General features: G+C 40.6%; 1 protein-coding gene across 2 annotated transcripts in view; it reads right to left on the bottom strand.

The window, feature by feature from the left end:
- The window catches only part of MARK1 (microtubule affinity regulating kinase 1), a 177449-nt gene that overhangs the window by 47048 nt on the left and 116663 nt on the right, over window positions 1-13738 (bottom strand). For both annotated transcript variants that reach the window (XM_089685034.1, XM_089685033.1), the window contains exons 5-6: window positions 12646-12711; window positions 5439-5509 (exon numbers count right to left, since the gene is read on the bottom strand). In XM_089685034.1, the coding sequence (XP_089541160.1) occupies window positions 5439-5509; window positions 12646-12711 (137 nt within the window). The remainder of the gene's footprint in view (window positions 1-5438; window positions 5510-12645; window positions 12712-13738) is intronic.

Genomic DNA, 13738 nt, shown 5'->3' with positions numbered 1-13738 from the left:
CATATATTTGTGCCCCTTTATTGTCACAAAAAGCAATTTTATGGAAATAGAAAAACCTGTAGTTAAAAAAAATTTAAATAGAGTTACAGTATTAAATATACTAACTTTATATCCAACATCTATACAAGGGAGACATCATCCCTCTTCCATCAAGACCTAGGGGGGACATGACCCTGCACTACGGTACATCATCTCCGTGTGAGATTCCAGGTACTCTGCATTCTCTGTGACTTCACCTACAGCAGTATGTTGACTGGAAAATTATATGGACCTTGTAGTTTTACCACAATTTTTTTTTTTTGTTTACATACTGTCACTAGTTAGCGTCCCTGATCACTGCCACACCAGTTATATGATGATGCTGTACTGCACTGGTGACAGTGTGAAAAAAGAAAAATAAAAAAAATCACCACCACACCAGTTACATGACGATGCTGTACTGCACTGGTGACAGTGTGAAAAAAGAAAAAAATATATTTTTTTAATTTTTTAATTTTCCAAAATAAAGTTAAAAAAACTCGCCCTGCTTCTTACTAAATACCTTTGATGGTTTTTGTCCCAAAAATGGGTCATGAGGGGGGTATGTGGACACCAGGATATGAGATAGGCCGTCAGTACATTAGGACTGATTGATTTTCATTCATTCATATATATATATATATATATATATATATATATATATATACACACACATACATATATATATATATATATATACACATACATACATACATACACACACACACACACACACACACATATATATATATATATATATATATATATATATATACACACACATACATATATACACACACACACACACCATAGTTTGGGGATGCTATAGCTTTCCTACAGACTAAAAAAGTAACACTGATTTGGGTAATTTTATAAACAGGAACAAAGAATTGTGACAAAAAAATTACAACTTAACCTCTAGGCGCCAGCCCCCCCCCCCCCCCCCCCCCCCCCCCGGCCCTTTGAGAGTCTCACAAGCCTGGAGGGTCATGTGACCGCTGTGATTCGCCGTCAAGGCGGTCACATGATCAGAAAAGGTCCCAATCGAAAGGGGAGATCGGGACCTTTCCGGGAGCAGCGGGCATATGTGCTGGGAGTGGGCACGCTCTCAGCATATATGTATTTTTTAATTGCACAGCCGCGGTCAATGCCCAGACGCCGAGAGGCAGCATATTTGCGTGCGGTCTGCGTCAAGGGGTTAGGAAAGCATGCCATGCCTCTTGCTAAATACCTTGGACTGTCTAAAAAGGAGTCATTTGGGTGAGATGAGATGAAGAAAGATTATTTATTTGCTAAATTTTATAACAGAAACAAACAAAAACACATTTTTTTCAATGTTTTCGGTGTTTTCTCATTTATTTAGCAAAAAATTAACTAAGTGGTGATTAAATACCACCAAAAGAAAGCTATATTTGTGTGAAAAAATTATAAAAATGTATTATGGGTACAGTGTTGCATGGTTGAGCAATTGTCACTCAAAGTGCGACAGCGCTGAAAGCTGAAAATTGGCTTTGGCAGGAAGGGGGTGAAAGTGCCTGGTATTTAAGTGGTTAAAGTGCATTTCAGCTTTTGCACCTATTTTGTATATGTCACCTTTTCTCATTTACATTGCATATAGTTTATTCTCTGGGAAAACATAATCACATTTAATTGGATGCCATTAGCCTCATTTTTCTTGGGTATTTTATCTTCCAGCGTACAAAAATTGCCACAAGAGGCTGATATAACCACAGACAGAACTATTATAATCCAAGAAAGAAAGTTCACACTTTAATGTCTTGCTTTACAGATGTAATAGTATTCCACACATTTCTCAATGCAAAAAGCACTTAGTGGAATATTCTCTGTTGAAAGAGGAGGGTTGCATTTAACATTGGCTGTCCTTTCCATTCCTGACTTCACATATGCTCTGATAAGTGTGCTTAGTAGCGTTGGACTAATATGATAGAATATAATGATCATAGAGGCAGCAACCAAAGACCATAATTAGGTCATTTCTCTACCAAAGACAACAGATAATCTTCTTTCAGGTATAAAGTGAGTAGCGCCTTGTATAAAAGTTCCAATAGCTTGGAATTCATAAAAAGGGCTCTTTCACACGGATGTTCCGATCAGGTCTGCCTGCCCATTTTTCAGGTGGACCCAATCGGAACCTCCATTCTCTTCTATGGAGCACCAGGTATAAATGGCTGTGTGTCCATTTACACCCGCCGACATCCGATCCACCAAAAAAGGGAGAGATGGGGATCCAATTCCCGTTCCGTCCATCAGAAAAGGTCGGATGAAAACGGACAGGTGGTCAATTTTCATCCGACCACCCATGGAGGTGTCTGCTCTGCAGCAGCAGAGTGGATACAGAGCTGTCATCCGCTTGCTCAGTGGGGATCAGCGGAGAGATTCCCCGCTTAGCAAGCAGATCCGTTAAACGGGTCCGCCCCGTGTGAAAGGACCCAAAAAGTTTAATGAATAAAATATTAGATAAAAAAATGTACCGACTTCACAAGCTGTACACTCAGAAGTTGGGAGACAGTGTATGAAGTCAAAAAGTTGATAGGGTAGCAACTGGCATACTTCAAGTGATCTTTCATCCCTTAACTCAAGCTGAAAAGGTAGACACACTAAAAGCTAAGTAGGGGAGTATACTAAAGTCTGTACAATTAAAGTAACTTAAGACATGATATTCAGCTAGAATAACCCCAATAGTGAAAGTCCACCTTTTGGGGGGGGGAAAAAAATTTGCAGAAAAAAAACGTGAATCCATTATATTATTTATCTATTTAGCAAACAAGTCTGTAAAGCATTGCAACTGCAATCTGTGGATGCAATGTCGGTGGTGTCAATGGACCACACTGATGTTCCATCGAGAACTACCAGCCCGCCTGCCAACGCCAAATATTGTTCGATTCAGCAGGAACCTGTTGACATTTGGCCAGTGTGTATAGTTGCTTGTCCAACAGAGGCCAGTCTGATGACCAACTGTTGTCAAACAGGCATGCTGGAAAACCAGTATCCAATCAGTGCCCACAGTCAATGGCTGCAAGAGCTGATCCGTGTGTTCTTGCGGAGGACAGTCCCCCTGTCAGAATACAAAGGCGCAGCAGGGAAGATCGCTGCACCAACATCGCTTGTGTTGGTACTGTGAGCCATCATTTTTTCATTCAGCCTGCTGAAAAACTGTCAGTGTGTATGGGGCTTTAAAGCCTGCATCTATCAGCATTTGTTTGCATCAAATGAGTTTACCATTTCCATAGAAGTATAAAGACATGCAAACCCCATTGAAGCAGTTGAGAAAAGAAGTCAATTGCACCTGTCCATGATCTCAGAAACATCGCAAACGGATACTTGAACAAACAAACAGGAGGCACTGGTACTCTGGGATTGATTTATACTGTATGTTAAAGCAGATCATCACCTCCAGTGAAACACTTCCCTCCTATCCCCCCTCCATTACCAGATCAGGGCTGTCTTTTTTTTGTTTACTTTTTTAAATATAGCCCCGCCACCCTCGCCTAGGCAGATATCTAGCACCATTCTCCCTTGGTCTCCAGTGACATGCAAGTCACATATCCCAGGAGGCATAGTGTTTCATTCAAAAAGGAGGAGAGGGGTGTGCTTAGTGCCACATCATCAAGAGATGTGCCAGCTGAACCAGGAAGAGCCGGTGGGCCGATTAATAATGTCATAAGCAATATGGCGGTGCGGGACCAAGAGGTTATAGAGAACCAGAGGATTCCAGCGGCACAATGCTGGATCCTCTGGGCAGGCAAGTATCAGAAAAGTAAGCGACAGACAACCGGAGGCAGAAAAAAAAAAAAGGGGGGGGGGGAGGAGGTCTGACTAGCGAAAATCCTCTTTGAGAAGCATGAAAAATATGAATACTGGGCTGGCAGCTTCTGCACACAGAACGGTTTCCACAATAAACTTGGGTTGTAACAGAAATGAGTGAATATAAAATTGAAGCGCACACTGTAATATTCAAGTCGAAAAGCAAATGTAGGCCAATGATAGGATTGTTTCCGAAGCCAACATATTTCAGGGGCCATAACACTGCTCTCTTCATCAGGGCTGCATGCTGCATGAACCAACTGCTAAGGAAACTGATAAAACTTCAACATTCCACTACACAGTGAGTCCACATACAGCATATTATATCATTCTTGAATCTCACAAGCCCTAATGAAGAGGGTGGCGTTGCAGCCACTGTTTTGGTACTCTGACACCCACTGCCAGATTACAACAGCCCAAAAGAAGATGTCATCTATGTGTTTAGTTAGGCTACTTTCACGCTGATCCACCGCAAAGACACAGCAAAATCGCACAGGTGTTTTTACCACGCTGAGCATTTTTAAAGGACACGTGACTTAAAAACTGCAACAAAAAACACTTCTCAGAGGCGTTTTTGAGGCTTTTTTCCAGGTGTTTTCCATTGATTTCAATGGAAAGAGGCATTTTTTTTAACTCACCAAACACGCCCCAAAGATGCTGCAAGCAGGAGTTTTTACACCTCACCGCAAGTGCAACGCTTCCGTGTGAAAACATATATAGATATACATTCACATACATAGGGAAGCCTTTTTATTGAGCTTTTCGGATTTTTTTTTTTTTAACACAAAAATGCTTCAAAAACTCCTCAGTGTGAAAGTAGCCTGTCTGTTGAACAGGAAGGTGACATATAAAGATACAAGTAGCGCTGTAAAAATGTTGGCAGTGCGACCGCGGTGTGCGTTAATCACAAGACTGGCTTAACAGTATTAGCAATATTTTAGCAGGTATACCTGGTCATATATACTGTATGTACCTGATGTTTGGGTTGGAGTTCGGTTTCAAAGAAACTCTGTAATGGGGGAAATAAATAAGTCACCCTAAAATGTGACAGGTTTGCTTTAAAAGATGATTTGTGATTGGTTGTCATAGGTTATTACACTTTGCCTTTTAGTTTAGATTGTAAGCTCGAAAGAGCAGGGCCCTTGATCCCCTCATGTTTTGCATTGTATTGGTATTGTTCTGTCACATGTTCTGTCTCCCTTTGTAATGTACAGCGCTGAGCGAACTATTGGCGCTTTATAAATACTGTATAATAATAATAATAATAATAGTTTGACGTAATTAATAAATCAGTGGGGTGTTCCATTGCTGAAATGCTCTACACATGAAGCTAGCCAGCAAAGGAATCAGGCAGCTGACCAGCAGCTATTAAAGGACACCTATAAATAGGAGCATCCTCAAAATACCACTACTAACAGTCCCGTCCCCTCCCCCACCCAGGCCAGCCTATTACATACAGCTACTCTTATTCCAGTCCCCACATAAGAACCCTGAGTGTGCTGCACAGAGGTTAATGACGTTCAGGCCTCCTGGAAGGGCCTTCATCACACCAGACGTCAGTCGTTCTAAAAATAGCAGTTTATTTCCTCCTTTACCTGCCTAAATTTCGCCCGGGCCTCCTTCTCCTTCATCCTCCCATGGGCCACTAAGTAATCAAACACTTCTCCTGCAAGAAATAAACACATTTATTACACGCGGGTCCTGACGGAACATGTTCAGCACAACATTCATCAGTTCACTGCAATCTGCAGAAAAGAAAAACAGAAAACTTGTTTACCATTTTCCTACTGTAATGTAAATTAATAGCATATCCTAAAGAAGAACTCCGCCGCCAGGTTTAGAGGAGGGGCTTTCAACACCTACTATAACCAAAACTTTACCTCTTTAGTTTGTAGAAATAAGTTACCATGCCAACCCCAGTACCTGATACACAATGCACTGCTGCGTCTGACCGATCCAAAAGAGAGGGGACAAACGGGATCAAATGAAGCACCCAATTTACTAGCACGAGTAAGAGGAGGTTAAACTGAATCTGTGACCAGCATATGAACATTCATGTATTTAATGTACAATAACATGTAGTAAATGATAACAGGTCTGCAAAAAAAATGTTTTTATTCCACATAAATCTTTATGTTTTTTGGTGTGCTGAATCCGAAAATGACCTCCATTTTGTCATAGGACATCACATGTCCTGACAATTTAGGTAACTATGTTAGATAAGGCAATACCTCAAAATAAATGGAAATAGACTTATAAAATAAAGTTTTATTACAATTTTTTCATGAAAATCCATTTTTTTAACTGAAATGAGCTCACCTATACACACTAAACTCGATTCTTCTTCCCTGTGAGGCTCCTCTTGGTGCATTTACACTGGTGAGTAGCATCTGGAATGTCTCTCTGAAGCCTCCAACAGTAGTCTGCCATCATTGTAATGCTCCATTTTCCCTGGTATCTCCTTTCTATCTCTTTAATGTCTTGGTGGAATCGTTCACCTTGTTCCTCACTCACAGCTCCCAAATTTTCAGGAAAGTAGTCAAGGAGGGACTGGAGGAAATGGACTTTTAAACTCATCGGGCAACCTGAAGCTTGAAATGCTTTCAGCATTCGTCCGATGATCTTTTTGTAGTGAGGATCTTTATTGCCTAAAAATTTCTTTACGACTTCTTGAAATGCAATCCACCCTTCTTTTTGAGGATCCGTCATGGTATTGACAAACTCTTGATCAACTATAAGCCTTCTAATGTCTGATCCGACGAACACACCTTCCTTCAATTTTGCCTCCGACAGGCCTGGAAACTTGGTGACCAAGTATTTGAAGCATTCTCCATCTCTTGGAAGTGATTTTACGAATTGCTTCATCAATCCCAATTTTATGTGGAGAGGTGGTAGAAGAACTTTATGGGACGGTACCAGAGGTTCTCGGAGGACATTTTTTTCACCGACTGTTAACACCCTCGGCTGCCAACTCTTCTTGGTCCAGTGATTTTGTCGGTCTCGACTGTCCCATAGACACAGAAAACAAGGGTATTTGGTATCCCACCCACTGGATTCTTCAGGAAAGATTAACCCCTTCTACCATTAGAAGCACAGACTCAGGGCTGAGGCTTATACATACAGCATGCTGCTGAGTATCCCAGTAGTCAGACATGTCACTCAGAGCAGCACTTGTATTAACCCCCTTTGCAGGGGGGAGGGGTAGAAATTGTTTACCTGCAAATAACAACAAAGGGCCCGAAGAGAACTAGGGAAATGAGGAAATAGAATTGTTTTCCCCTAAAACTTGCTTAGCTTATGTATATATTGCTGACCATCAGATTTACAGTGCTATATTTTTTTTTACATAACTTGGACAACCCCTTTAAGGTTTTTTTTTTTTCATTTTATATCTTAAATGCACTTATGTGAATTAATTAATAGTAATTTGGACTTTAAATTTGGTTAAAAACCCATAATATAAAAAAAAAATACCAAAAATGTAATTTTTTTTTTATAAATTTGAAGACAATTTTGCATGTTGTGGCAAATCATGACGTCTAGGAGTTTTTTCACTATTTTGTTTTCAGCACACCAAAATACATGGAAATTAGATGAAAATAATCAAACAGCTTTTTAGTCGCAGACCTGTGTAATTAAACAAGCCATCTCTGATTTCCTTAGATACTGGCACTGTGAAACAATTCATATTCAAAATTAACAGCAAAGCACAAAAGTCATTTAAGTCATTCCTTCAGAAGCTCAGCTCCCCCTGTCAGCAGTGACTCCACGGGTCTGCTCTAGATTTACATTAGGCATTAGAGTGAATACTAGGTCAGATTCAGGTAGCTACCTTGCTTTTATTAAATCTGTTTGAAATGTCATTAAATGCTTTATAAATCCTCACTGTACTTGTCACATACAAGGTCTTATGGTGCAGATGATGCAACAGCAGGAGCATTCAAATCTTCAAAATGAGCAGGAAAAATGTTTGGAACTTGGGTGAAGACATCATTGGTGGAGTACCCAAAAGAAGGAAGACATTAAACCCAGCGCACCCTATGCTACCTATAATGGAAACATCACTCTTGGGTGGACTGACACTACTGCCGATACCCTGGTTTACAGTAAAATACAAAGGGAAACAAAAATCCACAATTCAGACTCTCTATATACATTGGCATTGGGCTGGGGCACAAAAGGTGTGTCTTTCAGATCTTCTCCAGAAACGAATCATTAAACTGCTAAATGGAGATTTCCCACGCTAAAGCTCACCTGTCTCCCTCCCAGTGGTGCTCAATAAGCAGCAGCCGAGTGTAACCTAATGTACAGCAAATGCTGATGCAGCTGTAATATAATAGGAGCTGAACAGATTGACTTATTATTCAACTACCGGCCTCTACGCAGCTGGATGAACCCTCTGCCAAAACCCTCATTAAGTTTATAGAAGTACAATTGAGTTAACGCGGAGAAGCCTTCACTTCCCGAGGTATGTTACAGCTCACATTTACACCAATGACTTTTGTTTTTATGACTGCCTTTTTTTGCCTCCATTAAAGGAGAATTTCAGCTTCCAAATGAGCGTTAAAAACAGCTGCCTATCCATGCCTGCATTTTGATTTTGGATGCAGTTTTAAAAGCTGATAACCCACATTTGATCTCGGTCTCCCATCACCTTAGGGCCGGTTCACACCATAGAAATGCATTCTGGATTCATTTCTGCATGTGCATTTTTGATGCATTCCGGTGCATTTTTCCCCCTTTTTTTCAACCTTAACACCTTCCCCCCCGACCTATAGCAGATTAACAGCCAGGCGGGACACTTGCCGTTGTGACTGGGCGTCATATGACGTCCTGTCAAAATGAGCAGCTCACGGGGCCACGCGGTGGCGTGATCCGTCACCGGCGGTGTCCACGGGACAAAGACGTTGACATATTTATTTATTTCAGGTACTTATATTGCGCCATCAATTTTATGCATCGCTTTACATATATATTGTACATTCACATCAGTCCCTAACCCTCAAGGAGTGTACAATCTAAGGTCCCTAACTCACATTCATACATACACATACTAGGGACAATTTAGACAGGATCCAATTAACCTACCAGCATGTCTTTGGAGTTTGGGAGGAAACCGAATTACCCGGAGGAAACCCACGCAGGCACAGGGAGAACATGCAAACTCCATGCAGGTGGTGCCGTGGTTGGGATTTGAACCAATGACCCTAGTACTGCCAGGCGGAAGTGCTAACCATTTAGCCACTGTGCTGCCCACATCACTACACCGGCCCATTGCCAGTGTCACGTGACCGCTGTGACCAATCACAGTAGATCACATGTCAATTGTATACAATGGATGGCTTCCTGTCATGCCATTCATTGTATACAATTGTGTTATTAGCTGTGATTGGTCAAAGAAGTCACATGGTGCAGACAGGGCTAATCACAGCCTATCTGTATCATATGATGAGCTTTGCCCAATCACAGCTAATCACAACAAAAGACTGAATGAATCAGTTTTATTTAGTAACAATGATTGCAAATATCAATGGAATACATTGGTATTAGCAATCATAATGTGTTAAAATAAAAAAAAAAATCCTGATCACTTGCCCAGAGTAGTTCAATGTTACTATGGTAACACTGTACTGCTTTGGTTACAGTGTGGTGAAAAATAAAATAGTATAAAAAAGAAAAAATGTAATAAAAAATAAAAAAAATAGAAACATTTGAAAAAAAAATACAAATTCAATTATCATTATTATTATGTTTACCAAAGAAATGTAGCAGAATACATTTTGACCTAAATTTATGAAGAAATTTTATTTGCAAAATTTTATAACAGAAACAAAGAAAAGTGCGTTTTTTTTTTTTTATTCAATGTACTACGAACACACGGATCAGCGCATTCGTAGCCCATTGACACTTGCTCTAGCTTTCTATATGAAATCTAGTAGGACGGTACAGGTAGAAAGTTGGAGGATGTGTCTGCAGAAGCTCCTGTAAGAAAAAAAATAATAAACGCACATTTTTCCTGCAAACTTATGTGCATTTATTAATTTTATCCTTAAAAAAAAAAAAAAACACTGCAAGTACAGAAAAATACCTGCTGATCTGTCAAAAACCAGTGTGCTCTTATCCTCATGTAGTAAACCAACAACGCCTCTGCTGCACTGAAATCCCAAGCAGTGTTGTTAATTCTCTTCTGCTGTAGACTTCACCCTCTACTTGTCTCTATAACAAAGGGAGGTGTTCTGTAGTTCAGCAAGGAATAACATAGACAGAGTTGACAACAATTCTTGAGATTTCAGTGCAGCAGAGGCAGCGTAATCAGCTCTCTACAGGAAGTTAGGAGCTCACTGGATTTCTGGCAGAGTCCATGGTTATTCCAAGCAGCTTTTTAAGGAAACAATTCACACCCCACTCTGAAAAATTGATCATGTGAACATGGCTTATGGCCAATCTCTCTCAAACATTTAAGGACACCTTTAATATTTTCCTACTTAATTGGCCCACTGCTCTACCCTGTAAAATGTTATCCTATTATAACTCTGGCACTGATCATGTGACTATAGCAGGCAGACCCTCCTCCTTTAGGAAGTGACTGGAAGACGTGTTTGCCTTCATAACCAGGTTAAAGCCTACAATCGAATTTGATAAAATTCTTCATTATGTTTGTAACTAAACTGGAGAGGATTCCTCCCCCCCGATCAAAAGTGGAGTTTAACTGTAAGAGCTGCAATGTCATAAGTCAACCTGCCTGTCCTTCAGATTAGGAAAACAAATCCACGTGCAGCTCATTGCCCTGGCTGACTTTTGATGAATTCAGTCTGCTTGAGCTTACCTAGCGCATTTGTATTGATCTAGATAAAATGAATTTCAATGCACAGGGCAAAGCTGGCAAATTCTATCACCCAGCGAGAAAATCTCCTTCCTGACTCCAGAGTCTGTCTGCATCGATAATGACTTTCACCTGCCTGGAAGTCTACTGGCTCATTTCCATTCCTCTTATGACCACGTTACAATTCTGTTCAGGATTCTAAACAGCCATTATTTTATTACCAAGAAGGACTACGTGATTTGCAAACACAAAAGATAAATAAAATTCTCCATTTTATGTTACAAAAAATAAAATTGCATTCCATTATCTATAGTGAACATGCAGCACTTGAGGGCTGCCCAGAGACCAAAATTTAAACAATATAATACTTCAACATCAGTTACTTTGGTTTTATATAAATGACCATTCTACTTTAAATGAACCTGTGCCAAAAATATGCACACTAAAGTATTTAATGGCCTGAACAAGCAGTAAAAGCCCTGTGAAGCAATCTTTAACTCACTTCTGTAGTTATGGGCACTGTGGAGAAACTCATCTTCAAAGTTCACAAAAGAGGCCCTGAAAACCCAGTTTGTCTCCTTTTCTGTTAAAACTCAATCTTGGCAGACTGCTGTTTCCTTATTGTAAACACACAGCAGGTGTTTCCAAGCTTTTAGAAACCAACAGAAACCTGACTTTAAGGTTTTTAGGCTTAATTCACAAAGCTTTAGCAAAAGGATAACGATCTTCACTTTAAAGTGGTTGCAAACCCTTACATATACCCAATGAAGTGACTGGCCTCAGGTGATACAGAGATGAAACAAATCCTCCTACATACATTGTACCTATCTATCTGCAGTTTTCATCCATTCAAAGTGCTAAATTTATAAAGCTTATCTGAGAGATCAGAAAATGGGGCAGAGAGCTGAAATTTCACTGCAGAGCTCAGTGAGGAGAGTTCTGAGAGCTGACTGGAGGGAAGAGACTCACTCTCCTCCACACAGCTCACAGGAACAGAGCTAAGGTTGTCAACCGCTGGAGCTCTTGCCCCGTCACCATTTTTCTTTTGGTGTCAGGAAAACCTGTCAGAACGGACTCCTGCTGATAGCACAAGATCGCAGCAGACAGAAATGACATCTCTTGCTCTGGATTGAGAAGTACACACTATGAATGGATGTGCTATGTTCATATTTCATGTCTGAGGTTTACAACCACTTTAATCATGAGACTTTAATTTTAAAATTTCAACAAAATCAATGGAAAATGGTCACTATCTGAATGTAACTATGCTAAACCTTGTGTCCTAAAGTGAAACTAAAGTCTGAATGTAAATAATTCCCAGCCAGCTGGCTTTTTTTTTTTTTTTGCAGAAGAGACTACTGCAATAAAATAAACATACTCGCAGTCTTAAAAAGTACAAGGTATTATTATAATACAGGATTTATATAGTGCCAACAGTTAGAACAGTACTTTACAATATAAAGGGGAACAGTACAATTACAATACATTTCAGTACAGAAGGAAAAGAAGGACCCTGCTCATGGAGCCAACAATCAGGACTGTAAACTGTACTGCATATGCGCAGCTCAGTTTACATTCCTGGCATGGTGCCCTTGAGAGGAGGGAGTAGAACCTTAAATGGAGACCGTAGTAGTGGTGGCAACCAGGGATACTCTCACTTTGGAGGGATTTCCTCTCACTTCGTGATTTGGCCATGGGACAGAAAGCGAGGGAAAGTCTCTGATGAGTCACAGATGGCAAAAAAAAAAAAAAAACCGGCAGGGGTTATAACCCTCCCTTGACTCTAATTCTTCTTTAATCCTTAAACATGCATGGGAAGACTGGCACCTGGAAGAAGTTGGGAAGAAGATGCTGGCATCAGTGAAAGCACTGCACATGCCTTTGTATGAGTGCATTACTGTGCGTTGGGAGGCCATTCACTTACTCATCAATAAAATAACAAAAAACAAAGAATAAATAGGAATAAAGAAACCACTTACCCCCACTAGCATATTCCATTATTAAATATAACGTCTTCTCAGTTTCAATGACTTCAAATAGTTTTACTAGAATAGAAAGAAAATGATCCAATTTAAATAGGGCCCAACTTGTTACACAGTATTCCTAAAACACCAGTTGCTTTTGAAGCACCTTATCTATCAGATCTGAAGTAAACTTCCAAAAGACTTTATTTGCTTATTTTCTGTTATTTTTTATACAAATATCGAAAAATGTATCTTTACCTTTATGCAGGGATGGGCTTCTCCAGGCACACGCTGCCCTTAAAGCGGAGTTCCAGTGGAAATAAAAAAAAAGTAAAAGTCATCAGCCACAGAAACTGTAGCTGCTGACTTTTAAAAACTGGACATTTCGCTGTGCTTTCATCCTGTGATGTGCCCCCCGCAGCCCATTTCACCAGCCGCTCTGTGTGCCCGGTGCTGCATCTTGAGTGTGGGCACCCGGCTGTGACAGCTTGTGGCTTTACATCCGGGTCCTTACTGCGCATGTGCAAGTAGCGCTGCGCTTTGTGAACGGTCCCGTAGTCTTCCAGGAACTGTCACGTGTCCCAGAAGACTACGGAGAGCGAGTGCCAGTCCTTAACGAGAAGCAGGGGACCAGTCCTTAAAGTGGAACTTCCCCTTTTGGGTGGAGCTCCACTTTTACCTATCCATTAATATATGTGCTCCTACTATGGAGGCTCTTGAAATTTTAGAGTTAGGTCCACAGTATACAGAGGGCCCTTGATGTGGGACTGTGGCTTACGCATGTATTTCCAAATGTGTGCAAACAAAATCCTCTGTTTTTAACGCAAACTGTTAGAAAGGGCCCAATTGGTTGCTTTGCAGGCTGGCAAGTGTTGCTGAGAAATCCTTTGTTTGTTTGCGATGTGTATTGCCCTTCCATGTGCACCTTACTGCTACGGCTGGTTATAAGTTGGGACGGTTGCCATTTTCTATGCAGTCGATACAAATAGATAGCCTGACTCTCAGCTGAAAGTAGGCTAATGGAGTCCATTTTGGCACAAACTTGCTACAGGGGCTGTCCCCCTACAGCTGAAGTCCTTCTAATGCCTTCATCCCTTCTGGTAAGGAA

Source organism: Staurois parvus, unplaced genomic scaffold (assembly GCF_062004578.1).
Source record: "Staurois parvus isolate SC_StPar_1 unplaced genomic scaffold, SC_StPar_1.0 ptg000362l, whole genome shotgun sequence".
Classification (NCBI taxonomy): Eukaryota; Metazoa; Chordata; class Amphibia; order Anura; family Ranidae; genus Staurois; species Staurois parvus.
Note: the sequence above shows the minus strand (reverse complement) of the source record. Positions and strands in the feature narration are given on the sequence as shown.